The sequence below is a fragment of the Orycteropus afer genome, unplaced genomic scaffold (assembly GCF_000298275.1).
Source record: "Orycteropus afer afer isolate SDZICR_OR568_19922 unplaced genomic scaffold, OryAfe1.0 scaffold00024, whole genome shotgun sequence".
NCBI classification, from domain to species: Eukaryota; Metazoa; Chordata; class Mammalia; order Tubulidentata; family Orycteropodidae; genus Orycteropus; species Orycteropus afer.
This window is the reverse complement of record NW_006921611.1, coordinates 9487147-9505900: the sequence shown is the minus strand read 5'-3', so window position 1 is coordinate 9505900 and position 18754 is coordinate 9487147. Positions and strand designations below refer to the sequence as shown.

At 39.8% G+C, this 18754-nt stretch overlaps 1 protein-coding gene across 1 annotated transcript in view; it reads right to left on the bottom strand.

Moving 5' to 3' along the window:
• The window catches only part of IDO2 (indoleamine 2,3-dioxygenase 2), a 162407-nt gene that overhangs the window by 40192 nt on the left and 103461 nt on the right, over positions 1–18754 (bottom strand). Inside the window, exons 4-7 of the mRNA XM_007935067.2 lie at positions 12168–12286; positions 5792–5806; positions 4109–4208; positions 2702–2819 (exon numbers count right to left, since the gene is read on the bottom strand). Of these exons, the coding sequence (XP_007933258.1) occupies positions 2702–2819; positions 4109–4208; positions 5792–5806; positions 12168–12286 (352 nt within the window). The remainder of the gene's footprint in view (positions 1–2701; positions 2820–4108; positions 4209–5791; positions 5807–12167; positions 12287–18754) is intronic.

The following is an 18754-nucleotide window of genomic DNA, read 5'->3' as shown; positions in this document are numbered from 1 at the left end:
AAAATTTAATTTTTAGAAGGTCCCAATCATCTGGTTTCTCTTCTGCTGTTTGTGCATTTTGAGTTATGCTTGATAGTCTATTTATGCCATATATTAGGGTCCCTAAATTTGCCCTTAGTTTTTCCTCGAAGAACTCTATAGTTTCAGGTTTCACATTTAAGTCTTTGATCCATCTACACATGACCTCTTCATATGGCTTTCCACACAAGATGATGGCCTTAGAATAGTTGAGATTCCTTCATGGTGACTCAATACACAAGCTTAAAGTTGTGTCAGCGAGCTCTCGTAGCATAGTGCCTAAGGCACTTGACTGCTAACCAGAAGGCTGGTGGTTCAAACCCACCAACCATTCCTCAGAAGGAAGGTTGGACAATCAACTTCCGTAGTGATACCGCCTTGGAAACCCAAGGAGGGGTCACTATGAGTCGGATCCCACTTGATGGCAGTGAGTTTTTGAGTTTAATCTTTACAGAAGCAGATCACCAGGTCTTTTTTTTTTTTTTTTTCCCACAGCTTCTTTAAATAAGTTTGAATGCAAACAGTGTGCACCACCTAGAGACCTTAGAGATCTTTGGAAAATACATTTTGATATCTTCATCTATTTTACTGTAATGATTAGGAGTAAAACTTTAAAACAAATTATGTCTATGTGGGAAATTTTACCTTTAATTGAAATAAGGAAGTTAGCCCAGAAAAATTGTCAGGCTCTATAACCAGATACAAAGATCAAAAAAGCTGAAGCAAAAGAGTGAGAATACAACCTCAGTCTATTAGACCTGCTGCAAAGAATAGTCAAGAGAACATAACGGGGTTGGTCTGGGACATAATAAATGACTCTGAACATTGGCACTAGGAAAGCCTGTGGCAGTCAGACATAGGTGTGCCATCTTCCTACAATTTGTGTGATGTAGTGGAAAGTCTCTCACAACCTTCCCAAGCTACCCACCTCTGCTCATTCATATGATCTGAAAATACCTGGAATGTTTCTGTAATAATCTTGATATTCCGAGTAATGAATGGTAGGTATATGTCTCATTGTTTGGAGAACACTTGTTGGGTAGGAGACCTACTGATGTTACAAAAACAAAAACCAAACTTGCTACCATCAAGTAGATTCTAACTCATAGTGATTCCCATCGGTTTTCTGCTGTGGTAAATTTTTATGGAAGTAGATCTCCCCATCTTCCTTCTGTGTAGAAGCTGGTGGGCTTGAGCTGCCAACTTTCTAGTTAGCAGTCAAATGCCTTAGGCACTGCACCATCAAAGCTCCTGATGTTAGAAAGGCTTAAAAATTAAAATACAGGGAAATGGAGAAAATGTACATATAAAATGTAAACCAGGGAAGTTGGGTGGAAATAATACATAACCTTGTGACTTTGGAGGTATTTATACTGGTACAGACACTCTGAGATAACAAACACATTTACTGTTTGAATAAAAAGAAATAAAAATTCTTTCACTCTCCCTCCTTCCCAGTTTCCTATAAACAAGTGTCTTTCTCAGAACCACTTTCAGTGCAGCAGGATTCAAGGAAATTGATACTCAGAGGCTTTTCTCTTTTGCTTAGTCACATCACTCTTCCACACCCTTCCTTAAACAAGCACTCAGTACATTGTTAAAATTCTTCTGATAGAGGAAACTGAAGAACCTCTCAGACACTGGAGATGGAGTGTAGTCATCAGAATAAAATGAAAGCAGTCCCAGTAAGTATATTGTTGTTGTTATATGCCATTGAGTAGTTGCTTACTCATAGGGAGCCCTCCTTGGGTTTCCCAGGCAGTATGGGAGCTCTGGTAGCAGAGTGCCTAAGGCACCTGACTGCTAACCAGAAGGCGGGCAGTTCAAACCCACCAGAAACTCTTCGGAAGGAAGGTTGGACAATCTACTTCTGTAGTGATACTGCCTCAGAAAGCTGAGGGGTCGCTATGAGTCATGTCCGACTCGATGGCAAATAACAACAACAACATCTCTACAGAAGTATATTGCCCAACCTTCCTTCCAAGGACCCAGTAAGTATAGGCTTGCTTATTAACTGGCCACAGCAAACACTCATTCCACAATGGCCAGAGATGAGGACCATTGGAATGTCCCCTGGGAAAGGCCTGAAGCCAAGGTCAGCCATCTCAGTACTGAACAGAGAGAAAAGAAAAAAGAGAACATTATGGAGCTTAAAGGCCAGCCATGTCATCACAATTCTACACTGTAGGAGAGTAATGCTGCTACATGAATAGGGTATAACTGTTGTTCTTGTGTGCCTCCTCCCATGTTTCATACAAGACCTCAACATCCAAAGAAATATGTGGTCATCAATGAGATGACAAAAGTAAATTACTCTAACCATGAGAAAATTCAGAGAAAGATAAAAACAGGAAAATATCTCTGCAAACTGAGAAATCAGTGAAAGTGAATTAACTAACTAACTCACTGCTGTCAAGTCAGATCTGACTCATAGCGACCTCTCCTTGGGTTTCTGAGTCAGTATCACTATGAAAGTAGGTTGCTACATCTTCCTTCCAAAGAGTGGCTGGTGGGTTTGAACCACCAGCCTTCTGGTTAGCTGTCAACTGCCTTAAGCACTAAGCTACCATCAGTGCCATCTGCCAGAGAAAGGTGTATCATCACCCAGTTAGGATGTGCCCAACCTCCAGGTGTTTTTCCCCAGAGACTTCAGCCATTGGGGCACATTCAGGAAGCATAGTACCATGCATTTGTTCCAAGACTCTGGTGATGTCCTGAATGGAGAGTCTCAGTTGCTGCAAGGCTTCCAGCAGGGAGTCCTGGCTGAGCTGTAGGATGGCATTCACAGCCTCAACGAGGGCCTGGGGATGAAATTCATTTACTTAGTTCGTTTGTGGTCATTTAAAGTCCAGTGAGGTAGTGTATGCCCAGAGCTATAACCACTCAGCTGAGGGCTACTGATTGCTGGGCTGTCAGAGCTCCTGAACTAGATCCTCTGTGAGGTCTAAAAGCCTCTCTGAGTATGTCCTACACAAACCCTGGCTAGGTTGTTCTGGACGGTTCCACTGATTGCCAGGTTTTCCACCTTTTGGGGCTTAACTCTTATTAGATCTTCTCAATTTATCATACATTATGAGCATTTCTACTTCTGTGTCTTCAACCAGGGCACCCTCACTCCCAATCTCTGCCTTACAGATGGATTTTTCAGAGTCCAGCTCACAGGTCCCCTTCTCCATGAAGCCTTCCTTGACTCACAGCAATTCCTCCCTTATCTGAACTACATTTGGAAGGCCAATATTTCATTCTATATTTCTCAATGTACTTAATACATGGATGAGGACTAAAGTGAACAGATAGTTTCACTTTCCAGAGTGAAAAACGATGTTGTTAATAATTATGTCAGGACTGGCGATCCTATTAAGAGCACATTGAGCATTCAAAATATGCATAGCAGGGAAGATGATGAAGAAAAGTGTAAATCTAACCTGAATACCCTTAAGTAAGACAAGATGTCCCTAGAGGATCAATAGTCCCTCCACTGTTTTTTGCTTTGTGCCTGTCCTGTTACCTGTCTGATCCTTAAAGGAATTAGTTTCCAACCCTCTAGAGTTAGATAATCTCAATGATGCATCCCAGCTCTAAATAATTTTAATTTCCTCTAAGCCTTTATGTAGCAGTTCTTCATGCCTAGAATATGCTTCTCTTCTCTCCTCTTCCTTTTCCCCTTTCTCTCTTTCCCTTCTCTACTCTCCTTTCTCTCTCTGTGTGTGTCTCTGGATCTAATTCCTATACAGCATTTAGCTTTTAATTTAGTTTCATTTTCTCTGAGTACCCTTCACTGACCCTCCAAACCTGGCTTCTGTGAGGCCACAACAGTGTCCATCTGGTCCTGATATCCAATTGCTTAGAACAATGCTCGATTTTTAAATGGACAAATAGTCAATTCCAAATTTTAATGAAATTAAGGAGAGAGAGATATATTGCTGTGTGCTAGAATTTATATTTCTTTTCCCAGAGTTGAAGCAAATAGAACAAACCCTCTATCTATCTGTATCGAGAAATATAGTGCAAAGAAAGAAGCTGAGTGGGAGGTATAGGCCCAACTAATTCTCATTAAAAAGAAAGTAAGTGTTGTGGAGTGGGAAGATACCTTAATCCCAGGCACTGCTGCTTTCTCCACCAAAACAGTCACCAGTATAAAACCACGCAGGCTTTCTCCCCCAGGAAATGAAAGGATGATGTCCAGGTTCCTTGGGAAGGAAATGATGAGCTGGTTAGAGTTATGGAGCCTATACTTCAAATACTCACTGCCCATATGTCCCCATCAACTTGGATAACTGCAAGAGGAAACCCACTTTTCCTCTCTATATGACAACCCTGAGGATACACATGTACTTTCAGGGAGAAAAGAGATTAAATTAATTCAAGCCCAAGTTCACCTGCCCTAAGGAATCCCAAACTCTAGCATGGCCCTGATGGTCTCAGATGAAGGTGGTTCCCACAAGGGGATGGCCAGCTGCAGCATAGGCAGAAAGTCCTTCACAACATGTATAGCTGATTCTTCCAGAGCCAATGCTACAGCCCATCGCAATATTCTTGCAGGATCCACAGAGACTTACAGATACAGTGATGCAGGCAACAGCAAATTCCACATGCCCTGTTTATAGATAAGAAACTACGGCTCAGACAAGGCAGGCAGCTTGCCCAAGTCACACAGCTGATTAGTCAGGGGGAGGTCTGGTATAAAGTATCATAACTCAGGTCATGTTCTTTCGCTCCATGACAATTATAATTAAATGCTGTGTAACAAAGTGAGAGCTGGAAGACTCTGCTACAGAGGGGCAATGTTTACATGACCTGTAGCTTGCAGATTCAAATATCCCAGATATCAAGTCCACCGAATCTAAAAGCTTAGCTCTAAAGATCACTTCTCTCTCAAATACTTTAAGCAGGAGAGGAGGAGAAAACAGCAACATTAACAAAACCTAAAAGTCATTTAGGAACAGCATTGTTCCACCAAAGTTACATTAGTATGGAGAAGGGTATGTCTTCCCTTACTTCCTCCATCTCTTGAGCTATAGATTTAATCCTGAGCTCCTTTATTGAGCTAACATTTCATAATGGGAAAGGTAACATTAACTTAGAGACAAATTTTGTTCTCCAGGGAAATGGAGCCAAAAACCATCTGGACCAGACCTTCCCTACAAGATCTCCAATCTCTATCTTAATAGGATATGTCAAAAGGAATCTTCTGTAGCTATAGCAACCACTGCCTACAATTTGGCCTTTCAGAAAAGTTATGGTGAGGAGAGAGATGTTTTTCAGACTATTAGAATTCAAAGAGTAACAGAGAATTGATTATCTTCTTATTAGTATTTTACTTTATTTGCTTTATTATGCATAGATTGGAAAATACAAAAACAATAATGAATCCCTTAATCTCTAACAGAGGAGCTCTGGTTGTATAGTGCCTAAGGCACTTGACTGCTAACCAGAGGGCTGGCGGTTCAAACCCATCAGCCACTCCTCAGAAGGAAGATTGGAAAATCCATTTCTGTAGTGGTACGGCCTCAGAAACCCAAGGAGGGGTCGCTGAGTTGGATCCAACTCAACAGCACATAACAACAACAACAATCTCTAACAGACAGAGGCAGCCACTACTAACATTTGCATTGGTAATTTTGGGCACATTTTCTTCTTTTTTCCCATACATTTTTATATAGCTGATATAATGTAGACACAATTTGGTGTGCTTTCTTTTTTCTCTGTTTGTTTGTGAGCTCTTAAAGTTAGAAAAGCTTCCAAAGTCAGTAAAAAACTTCTGAGAATTTACCTTATTTCCAGGGGACTAGTCAAAGTTCAGCCATCGGCAGCCACAAGGAGGAAAAGAATATAAAAGAACAATTCAGTTTATAAACTAGATATGCCTCCTAGGGTCACATGTATACAAGTTTACACACTCACATGCCATGAACACACACACACACACACACACACACAATCTCCCTTGCAGTGTGGATGCACTTTGCTCATAATTCACAGGTTGTAACTAGACTATGAGCCACTGTGTGACTTAAAAAAAAAAAAAATGCCATGAATCAGTTCCAACTTATGGAGAGCCCATGTCTGTCAGAGTATAACTGTGCTCCATAGGATTGTCAATGACTGATCTTTCAAAAGTGGATTACCAGGTATAAAAATGGCATGGAGGAGGTGCCCAATCTCTTTCAACTTCACATGAGGGGAGGAGGATCAGACCAACAGCCCAGAGGTGATTCCTGTGAGGCGGAGGTCATACATGACTCCATCTCCCAACCATTTCACTAATTCTGACACCAGTTGTGCCTCTTACAGCACTTTCTACTTCTTGGCTGGGTTCAGTAATTCATTGCAATGGCCATACAGAACTCACAGACAATACACTTATTTATGAAGTATATTGGGGAAGAAACAGATTATAATTCAGGATTACAAATGACTCAGAATACAGTGTTTGATCAAAACAGCCTCTTCTCAGCATTGCCTTCAGGCATGCCTCTCTCTGGCCTCGGCCTCTCTGCCACACAGCCTCTTGGCCACTGCCCTGCTCTGGCAAGTGTTACAGAGCTCTTCTGTCTCTGCCAAAAAGTGCTTAGAGGCATGCCACTCCATCAGTAAGCCTCTGCCCAAAGGAGCTCAACTTTAGCTACGAGGATTGACAAAATTATCTCCACCAACTGCCCAGAGGATCTCTACTTTGCCAGCTAGTCTTGTGTCCAAAGGCACTTAGCTTTCTCACTCTAGGGGTCCAGAAGCCCACTGTGCTCTCTCTTCTTGGGTCTCCTGCTAGGTCTCCTGTTGGGTCTCATGGTTCTGTTGCAGCCATTTCTTTGGTGCTGCTTTACATCGTTGCTCACCATCTCAGCAAAATGTTACAGCTTTCTCTGTCTCCAGGTTGGAGGACATTTAGTGCAGGGATTTCAGGTTCAAAGGACATGTTCCACTCCTGGCTTTTCTTTCTTGATTAGTAGTGAGATCCCCCCTTTCCACAGCTGTTGTTGTTGTTGTTGTTATGTGTTGTCCAGTCGTCTCCTACTCATAGTGACCCCTCCTTGGGTTTCTGAGGCAGTATCTTTATGGAAGTAGATTGTCCAATCTTCCTTCCCAGCAGTGGCTGGTGGGTTTGAACCACCAGCTTTCTGGTTAGCAGTCAAGTGCCTTAGGCACTACGCCTGGGATGGTTCATTTTAAGCCTAGTAGAATAGCAAAACTGACCAATTCCCACGTAAGGACTCCATACACTTTATTTTCATAGTCCTACTCCCACAAGGGTGACATGCCCCTTAGTTACATGATTTTAGTAAGCTATCCAATCCCCTTGGTGGGTCATAAGCACCTCATATTTGCATACTCCCACCCAGACATCTAATGGAAATCATAAAGACCATGACTAAAAGGGCCATACCAAACTATTCATTGCAGTGCACCAGGCGTTTCTTCAGAGGCACTCTGGGTAAATTCAAACCTCCGACTTTTCATTTATCAGTTAAACACCTTAACTATTTGCACCACCCAGGAAGTGAGGCAAATATCAGCTCACATTATCAGTCTTAGAACATTTGGCCCATGGCCATCTGGCTAAATTATCTTACTTTCTTTATAAAAAATGTTATAATTACCACAAACACACATTTTGTACTCCTACTCATATTTTGGTCCTCACCCAAAGATAAAATTCCACTTCCTCACCAAGCTTTTTCCTGATATTTAAAGCCAAGAGTGAAGTAATATCTCTGAAATCCTAAAAGACTTATTGTTTTGTGTAATTCTTTGACATTTGTCATGTAGGGCTTTCTTGTTGTTTAGCCAAGATTAGGTGTACTTTGCTTCTGTTTCTTTCAGTTCTTCATTTCACTTAACTCTGTGCTATGGTGATTGTTGCTAGTTGCCATTGTGGCAGCTCCAACTCATAGTGACCTATGTTCAACAGTGCAAACATTGCCCAGTCCTTATAATCTTTGCTATGTTTGAGCTCATCCTTACAGCCACTGTGTCAATCCATGATTGAGGTTCTTCCCCTTTTTTGTTGTCCCTCTATTTTACCAAACATGATATTCTTCTCCAAGGATGGATCCCCTCTGATAACATGACCAGAGTATGAGAGATGAAGTCTGGCCATTCTCACTTCTAAGCAGCATTCTGGCTATACTTTTTCCTTGACAGATTTGCTCATTCTTCTGACAGTCCATGATATTTTCAATATTCTTCACCAAAACCACCATTCAAATGTACCAATTTTTCTTCAGTCTCCCTTATCCATTGTCCAGCTTTCACTTGAATATGAGGAGAATAAAAATACAATGGCTTGGGTCAGGCACATTTAGTCTTCAAAGTGATATCTTTGCTTTTTAACACTTTAAAGAGTTTTCGTGCAGCAGATTTTCCCAGTGCAATATGATGTCTGATTTCTTGACTGCTGCTTCTATGGCTGTTGACGGTGGATCCAAGTCAAATCCTTGAAAATTTCAATCTTTTCTCCATTTATTGGTCTAGTTATGAGGATTTTTGTTTTCTTTATTTTGAGGTATAATACAAGCTGGAGATTGTAGTTTTTGATTTTCATCAATAAGTACTTCAAGTCATCCTCACTTTCAGCTAGCAAGTTTGTGTAATCTGCATATTGTGGGTTGTTAATGGGTCTTCCTCCAATCCTGATGCTCCATTCTTCTTCATGTAATATAGCTTCTCAGATTATTTGCTCAGCATACAGATTGAATAAGTATGGCGAAGGGATACAACTTTGATATATACTTTTCTTGATTTTGAACTATGCATTCTGTTCAAATGACTTCCTCCTGATCTAGGTACAGTTTCCTCATAAGAATAACTAAATGTCTGGAATTCTCATTCTTTGCAATGTTATCCATATTTGTTATGATCCACACAGTTGAATGCCTTTGCATATTTAATATAATATGTGTAAACATCTTTCTAGTATTCTTTGCTTCCAACCAAGATTTGTCTTATATTAACAATGATAACCCTTATTCCATGCCTTCTTCTGAATCCAGCTTGAATTTCTGGTAGATCCCTATTGATATACTGCTGAGTTTTATGAGTTATCGTAAGCAAAATTTTACTTGCATGTGATATTAATGATAGGAGCTCTGGTGTCATAGTGCCTAAGGCATTTGACTGCTAACAGAAGGCTGACAGTTCAAACCTACCAGCTACTCCTCAGAAGGAAGGCTGGGCAATCTACTTCCATAGTGACACTGCCTCGGAAACCCAAGGAGGGGTCACTATGAGTCAGGTCCAACTTGATGGCATGTGTGATATTAATGATATTGTTTAATAATTTCTACATTCTATTGGATCACCTTTCTGGCACAAATATGTTTCTCTTCCAGTCAGTTGGCCAGGTAACTGTATTCCAAATTTTTTGGCATAAATGATTAAGCACCTCCAGCACTGTATCTGCTTGTTGAAACATCTCAGTGGGTATTCCATCAATTCCTGGAACCTTGTTTTTGTGCCAGTCCTTTCAGTGTAGCTTGGACTTCTTCTTTCAACATCACTGGTTCTTGATCATATGCTACCACATGAAACATTGAAAGTTGATTAATTCTTTTTTGGTACAGTGATTGTGTATTCCTTACATCTTCTTTTGATGCTTCTGTATTGTTCAGTATTTTGCCCATTAAGTCCTTCAATGTTGCAACTTGAGGCTGGAATTTTTTCTTCAGTTCTTTCAATTTGAGAAATGTTAAATGTTCTTCCCTTTCAGTTTTCTAATTCTGCATTTTTGCACATTTCATTACAGCACTTTACTTTGTCTTCTTGAGCCACCATTTGAAATCATCTGTTCAGCTTTTTCATTACATCTTCTCCCCACAACACCACTGACTTTAGCTATTCTTTATTCAAGAGCAAGTTTCAGAGTCCCTTCTGACATCCATTTTGGTCTTCTGACATCTTTTTTGGTCTTGTCTTCCTTTCCTGTCTGTTTAGTGACCTTTTTGTTTTCTTCATGGATGATGTTCTTTATGTCATCCCACAACTCATCTGATCTTTGGCCTTTGGAGTTCAGTGCATCAAATCTATTCTTCAGAAAGTTTCTAAATCCATGTGGAATATACTCAAGGTTGTATTCCAACTGTTGTGGACTGGCTTCAATTTTCTTCAGCTTCAACTTGAATCCGCATGAAACAATTGATGGTGTTGGCCTTGCTAGCTTTCTCCATAGCTTCTTTTCTACATATGTAGTAGATTTGATTCCTGTGTACTCCATACGGCAAGGTCCTCATGTACAGTCACTGTTTATATTGCTCAAAAGGTATTTGCAATGAATAAAGCACTCATCTTGCAAAATTGTATCCTATGGTCTCTGATGTCATTTCTTTCATTAAGGTCATATTTTCCAGTGAGTGCTTCTTTTTTGTTTCCATCTTTCACACTGAATCACCAGTGTCTATCAATATATCTGGATTGGATGTTTGGTCAGTTTCAGACCACAAAGTCTTCAATTTCTTTGTCTTTGGCTTTAATGTTTGGTGCATAAATTTGAATAATAGTATTACCTGGTCTTCCTTGTTGACATATGAATACTATCCTATCATCGACAGAATTGTACTTCAGGATGGATCTTGAAATGTTCTTCTTAATAGTGAACGTGACATCATTCCTCTTCAATTTGTTATTTCTGGCATAGTAGACCATATGATTGTCTGATACAAAATAGCTGCTACCAGTACATTTCAGCTCACTAATGCCTAGAATATCAATCTCTATGCATTCTATTTCAGTTTTGACAGCTTCCAGCATTCCTAGATTCATACTTTGTAATCCCATGTTCCAATCATTAGTGAAGTTTTGCAGCTATTTCTTATTTTGGGTCATGTCATGAAGGTCCAAAAGCTTTATTCCATCTATGTCAACAAAATTGACTCTGCTTTAAGGTGGCAGCTCTTTCTCAGTTGTATTCTGAATGTTTTCCAACCTGAGAGGCTTATCTTCTAGCATGATATAAGACAACGTTTCACTGCTATTCATAAGGTTTTCAGTGGCCAATTTTTCAGAAGTGGATGGCCAGGTCCTTCTTCTCAGTCTGTCTTAGTTTGGAAGATCTGCTAAAATCTGTCCATCATGGGTGACCCTGCTGGTATTTGAAATGCCAGTGGCATATCTTCCAGCATCACAGGAACACATAAGCCACCACAGTACTACAAACTGATTGATGACTGGTAGATGTGCTGTTGTTGTTGTTGTTGTTGTTGTGTGCCGTCGAGTCAGCCCTGACTCATAGCGACCCCTCCTTGGGTTTCTGAGGCAGTATCTCTACACAAGTAGATTGTCCAATTTTCCTTCTGAGGAATGGCTGGTGTGTTTGAACCTCCAGCTTTCTGGTTATCAGTCAAATACCTTAGGCACTACACCACCAGAGTGTTTATTAAGACCTGTGGTATTTCTTTAGAAGCTCTGGAGGAGTAGTGACTAAGGCATTTGACTGCTAACCAGAAGGCTGGTGGTTCAAACCCACCAGCCACTCCTCAGAAGGAAGGTTGGGCAATCTACTTCCATAGAGATACTACCTCGGAAACCCAAGGAGGGGTTGCTATCAGTCAGAATCCACTCCATGGCAGTGAGTTTGGTTTTTGGTTTATGGTATTTCTTTTATAGACAGATGCCTTTATTTCCAGCTCAGCTGTTAAGGGAATATTGACAGCTAGGTGGAATAGACAGTTTTACTAATCACATTTTCAATCTAACATTCCTAGGTGTTCATTCTTTCATAATTATGCATTTGCTCATTCTTTCAGTATATAATGATCACTTATTCAAGTCCCTGCTCCTAACTTGACTTGAATGGAGTACATATGGTAGAGAATAGTAAAAGGTTTTGGTGAGAAAGAATGAGTGAAATCTGATTATTCAGGAACTTGAATGTCAGGTTGAGAAATTCAGACTGATATGGCAGCAAATTAGAAAATGTGGTCAGGACTAATGTACTCAGGGTGGACTGAGGGGAAATTTCTGGGGCCTATAATTTTTGAACTTGTGTTCAAGTTCACCTCATTTTTGGAACTATAAAGCAGAGAATAAATATGAACATCCTTAATCACAAAATAGCTGAAACATCCTGGTAATTTCCTGTGGAAGAACAAGCCTTAAGATTGTTCTCTGCTTGATTTCAGTTTATTTAGATGCAAAGTGTTCTCTTTTTCTCTTACCCTTCTGGATTCCATTTAGTCCAATTTGTCAGCACCAAGTCCGAGTGCACAAGGATAGGAGGAAGCCCAAGCTTCCTGGAGATCTCAACAAAGGGCAGGGCAAGATTTCTTGGCAGAACCTTTTAAATACAAACCCAGACAATTAGCGTATTCTAGAAATAATGCAATGGAGGAAGTAATCTTGGCTGGTTTTTATTAGAACAACTCTCTGGTAACAAAGTGATCCGGGGACAACCCTTGAATTATCTCTGTGGTCTATGCACATCCACTTCACACATATTTTTTGTTAATAAATCTGTGGAGACAGTATTCATTAGTAAAAACTCCATTTTGTGTAAAAAATACAGAAATGGTACTCATACACACAATATAAAATAACCTCTGAAAATTCCCTGAGAAAAGAAGGGAATTACCAAAGAGTTTAAGCAGAAATTATAAATTGGCAGCTGAGTTGTTGACTTAAACAAAAACAGAAACAAAAAAAACCTCACTGCTATTGAGTCAGTTCTGACTCATACCCCATTGGGTTTTCAAAGCTGTAAATCTTTACAGAAGTAGATTGCATCTTCTTTCTTTCTCAGAGCAGCTGGTAGGTTTGGCTGCTTTTGGTTAGCAGCCAAATGCTTTAACCACTACACTACCAGAGCTCTGAGTTTTTGAGTAGAGGGGTTAAAAAAATTAATTAATGTGAATGTATGTGTATATCTCCCTGGGTGGTGTAAACAGTTAAGTGCTCAGCTGCTAATTTAAACTTTGGCAGTTTGAGTTCATATACAATTGCCTCAAAAGGAAGACCTCCCTTTCACAAAAGCAGTCATTGAAAAGGTTGCCATGAGTTGGAATGTTGGAATTGACTCCACAGCAACTGTTTTTTTGTTGGTGATTGTGTGTGTGTGTGTGTGTGTGTGTCTATGTATGTATGTATGTATGTATGTGTGTGTTGTTGTTATATGACTTTGAGTTGGCACCCTACACACAATAGAATGAAACTCTGCCCAGTTCTGTACCATCCTCACAATCCTTGCTGTGCTTGGACCCATAATTGCAGCTACTGTATCAATCTACCTCATTGAGAGTCTTTCTCTTCTTTATTTACCCTCTGCTTTACCAAGCATGGGAACTCTGGTGGCATAGTGCCTAAGGGAGTTGACTGCTAACCAGAAGGCTGGTGGTTCAAACCCACCAGCCACTCCTCAGAAGGAAGGTTGGGCAACCTACTTCTGTAGTGATAATGCCTCAGAAACCCAAGGAGGGGTCGCTATGAGTCAAATCCAACTCGATGGCAGTGCTTTTACCTAGCATATCTTTCTCCAGATTCTGGTCCCTTTTGGCAATTTGATGAAAGTATGAGAGATGAAGTCTGGCCATTCTCACTAGCAGGGTGCATTCCAGCTGGATTTCTCTCAGAACAGATTTGTTCGTTCTTCTGGCAGTCCATGGTATTTTCAGTATTCTTTGCCAACACTGCAATTCAAAGGCATCAACTCTTCTTCAGTCTTCTTTATTCATTGTTTAGCTTTCACAGACATATGAGGTGATTGAAAATATCATGGCTTAGGTCAGGCACACCTTTGCAAAGTGACCTCTTTGCTTCTTAACACTTTAAAGAAGTCCTTCACAGCAGATTTGCCCAGAGGACTATGAATTCTAATTTCCTGACTGATGCTTCTGTGGGTGTTGACTGTGGATCCAAGCAAAATGAAATTCCTGACAATTCTTTTCTCTGTTTGTCCCATTGTCGCTTACTGGTCCAGTTGTGAGGATTTTCATTTTCTTTATGTCGAGGTGTAATCCATACTGAAAAATGTAGTCTTTCATCTTCATCAGTAAGTACTTCAAATCATCTTCACTTTCAGTAAGAAAGTTGTGTCATCTGCAAATAACAAGTTGTTAATCCTGAATCCACCTTCTTCATATAGTCCAGACTCATGGAATTATTTGCTCAGCATACAGATTGATTAAGTATGGTGAAAATATCCAAACATGACATATACCTTTCTTGATTTTAAACCACGCAGTACCCCGTTGTTCTGTTCAGACAATAGCCTATTGGTTTATATACAAGTTCCTCAAGAATTCATGATTAAGTTTTCTGGAATTCCCATTCTTTGCAATTTTATGCATAATTTGTTATGATCCACACAGTTGAATGCCTTTCCATAGTCAATAACACACAGGTAAACATCCTTCTAGGATTCTTTACTTTCAGCCAAGATCCATCTGACTTCAGCAATGCTATCCCTCATTCCATGTCCTCTTTTGAATCCAATTTAAATTTCTGTAAGTTTTCCATCAATATACTGCTGCAATCAGTTTTGAATTGTCTTCAACAAAATTTTACCTGTGTGTGATGTTAATGATAATGTTCGGTGATTTTCTCATTCTGTTGGATCACTTTTCTTTGGAATGAGCACAAATATTGATTTATTCCACTCAGTTGACCAGGTCACTATCTTCTAAGTTTCTGGGCATAGATGACTAAGTGCCTCCAGTGCAGCATCCATTTGTTGAAATATCTCAGTGAGTATCCCATCAATTCTTGGAGCCTTTCTTTTTTTGGCAATTCCTTCACTGCAGCCTTGGCTTCTTTCAATACCCTTGGTTCTTAATCATATGCTACCTCCTGAAATAGTTGGACATCCAACAATTCTTTTTGACAAAGTGACTCTCTATTCCTCCCATCTTCTTTTGATGTTTCCTGCATCATTCAATATTTTGCCCATAAAATCCTTCAACATTGCAACTTGAGGCTTGAATCTTTTTCTTTCAGATCTTTCAGCTTGAGAAATGCCAAGCATGTTCTTCTTTTTTGATTTTCTAAATCCTGTTCTTATCTATGTATTTATTTATATATGGGAGCTCTGGTGGCCTAAGGCATTTGACTGCTAACCAGAAGGCTAGCAGTGGTTTTGTTAAAGCATTCAGCTGTTAAACAAAAGGTCAGCAGTTTCAACCCATCAGCTGCTCTGAGGGAGAAAGATGAGGCAATCTGCTTCCGAAAAGATTTACAACCTTGGAAACCCTATGGAGCAGTTCTTCTCTGTTCTTATAGGGTTGCTATGCATTGGATCAACTCAGTAGCAGTGAGTTTATTTTGGGTATAAATATACACACAAATACACATAAACACATTATATGCATATATAATAATGTAATTATTGTTGTTGTTAAGTGCCATTGAGTCATCCCAACTCATAGCATCCCTATGTACAGCAGAAAGAAACGCAGACAGGTCTTGTGACAGTTCCATGATCCTTGCTATACCTGGGCTCATCATTGTAGCCACTGTCAATCCATCTTGTTGAGAGCCTTCCTTTTTTTCATTGACCCTCCACTTTACCAAGCATGTTATCCTTCTCCAGGGAATGGTCCTTTCTGATAACATAACCAAAGTAGGTGAGACCAAGTCTGGTCATTCTCCCTTCCCAGGAGCATTCTGGCTACACTTCTTCCAGGATAGATTTGTTAGTTCTTTTAGCAGTCCATGGTACTTTCAGTATTCTTCACCAACACCACAACTCAAAAGCATCGACTCTTCTTCAGTCTTCCTTATTCATTGTCCAGCTCTCACATGCATATAAGGCAACAGAAAAGTTCAGTGGCTTGTGGCAGGTGAACCTTAGTCTTCAAGGAGATATCTTTGCTCTTCAGTACTTGAAAGAGGTCTTTTGCAGCCGATTTGCCCAGTGCTATATGAGGAGCTCTGGTAGCATAGTGCCTAAGGCACTTGACTGCTAACCAGAAGGCTAGTGGTTCAAACCCACCAGCCACTCCTCAGAAGGAAAGTTGAGCAATCCACTTCCATAGTGGTACTGCCTTGGCAACCCAAGGAGGGGTCGCTATGAGTCAGGTCCAACTCAATGGCACATAACAACAACAACATATGTCATCTGATATCTTGACTACTGCTTCCATTTGGTGTTGATTGTAGAACCACGTAATATGAAGTCTTTGACAATTTCAATCTTTTCTCCATTTATTATGATGCTGCTTATTGGTCCAATTGTGAGGATTTTTGTTTTCTTTATATTGAGATGCATTCCATATTGCAGACTGTAGTCTTCAATTTTCATCAGTAAGTGCCTCAAGTCATCCTCACTTTCAGCAAGCAAAGTTGTGTCATCTGTGTATTGCAGGTTGTTAATGAGTTTCCTCCAATCCTGATGCAATGCTCTTCTTCATATAGTCTAGCTTCTCAGATTATTTGCTCAGTGTACAGATTGAATAAGTATGATGAAAGGATACAACCCTGACACACTCCCTTCTTGATTTTAAACCATGCAGTTTCTCCTTGTTCTGTTAGAACAACAACCTTCTGGTCTATGTGCAGGTTCCTCATGAGCACAGTTAAGTGTTCTGGAATTCCCATTCTTCTCAATGTTATCCATAATTTGCTACAATCCACACAATCGAATGTTTTTGCATAGTTAATAAAACACAAGCCAACATCTTTCTGGTATTCTTTGCTTTCAGCTAAGATCCATTTGACATCAGCAATGAAATTCTTCATTCCATGTCCTCTTCTGAATCCAGCTTGCATTTCTGGAAGTTCTCTGTCAATATACTCCTGCAACCATTTATGAATTGTCTGCAATAAGATTTTACTTGCATGCGATATTAATGATATTGTTCAATAACTTCCATATTCTGTGGGATCACTTTTCTTTGGAATGGGTACAAATATGGATTTCTTTCAGTTAGTTGGCCAGCTAGCTGTCTTCCAAATCTCTTGGCATAGCTGAGTGAGTGCCTCCACTGTAGCATCTGTTTGTTGAAACATCTCAGTGGTATTCTGTCAATTCCTGGAGTCTTGTTCTTTTGTCACTTCCTTCAGTGCAGCTTCAACTTCTTCCTTCAATACCATTGGTTCTTCATCATATGCCACTTCCAGAAATGTATGAACATTGACAAATTATTTTTGGTACAGTGACTCTGTGTATTCCTTCCATCTTCTTTTGATGTTTATTGCATCATTCAATATTTTTCCCATAGAACCTTTCAATATTGCAACTTGAGGCTTAAGTTTTTTCAGCTTGAGAAATGCTGAGTGTGTTCTTTCCTTTTGCTTTTCTAACTCCAGGTCTTTGCACATTTCCTTATAATAACTGACTTTGTGTTCTCAAGCTGCTCTTTGAAATCTTCTGATCTTTTACCTTGTCATTTCTTCCATTTGCTTTAGCTACTCTTCACTCAAGGGCAAGTTTCAGAGTGTTTTCTGACATCCATTTTGGTCTTTTCTTCCTTTCCTGTCTTTTTAACGACATTTTGCTTTCTTCATGGGTGATATTCTTGATGCCATCCCACAGTTCCTCTAGTTTTCAGTCATTGGTGTTCAAGACAACAAATTTATTCTTTAGATGGTCTCTAAGTTCATGAAGGTTATATTCAAGGTCATATTTTGGCTCTTGTGGATTTCTTTTAATTGCCTTCCACTTCAAGTTCAACTTGCATACGAGCAGTTGATGGTCCATTCCATAATCAGCTTCTGACCTTGTTTTGGCTGAAGATATAGAGTTTTTCCATTGCCTCTTGACATAGACGTAATCAATCTGATTCCTGTATACTCCCTTTGGTAAAGACTATGTGGATAGCTATTGTTTGTGTTGTTGCAAGAAGGTATTTGCAATGAATAAGTCGTTGGTCTTGCAAAATTCTATCATGCAATCTCCAGCATTATTTCTATCACCAAGGCCATATTTTCCAACTACTAGTGATTCTTCTTTGTTTCCAAATTTTGTATTCCAATCACCAGTGATAATAAGCACATCTTGATTGCATATTCAGTCAATTTCAGACTGCAGAATTTGGTAAAAATCTTCAATTTCCTCATCTTTAGCTTTGGTGGTTGGTGTGTAAATTTGAGTAATAGTAGTATTAACTGCCCTTCCTTGTAAGTGTATGGATATTATCCTATCACTGACAGCATTGTACTTCAGGATAGATCTTGAAACATTCTTTGTGATGATGAATGCCATGCCATTCCTCTTCAACTTGTCATTCCCAGCATAGTAGATCATATGGTTGTGTCTGATTCAAAATGGCCCAGTCTGGTCCATTTCAGCTCACTAATGCCTACATTATCAATATTTATCTGTTCCATTTAATTCTTGACACTTCCAGTTTTCTACATTCATACTTCATACATTCTATGTTCTGATTATTACTGGATATTTGCAGCTGTCTCTTCTCATTTTGAGTCATGTCACCTCAGTAAATGGAGGTCCCAAAAGCTCCAATTTATCCATATCACTGAGGTTAGTTCTACTGTGACGAGGCAGCTTTTTCCCATTTGTATTTTAAGAGTACTTCAACCTGAGCAGCTCAGTCTCCAGCACTGTATCAGACAATGTTTCAGGGCTATTCATAAAGTTTTTCAGTAATATATCAGACAGTGTCTCACTGCTATACATAAGGTTTTTCCTGGCCAATTCATTGAGACATGGATGGCCTCTTCCTTTTTCCAAGTCTGTCTTAGTCTGGAAGCTCCACTGAAACCCATCCACCATGGGCAACCCTACTGGCGTTGGAACACCAGTGACCCAGCCAGCCTCACAGTAACATGCAAGCCACCACAGTATGACCAACTG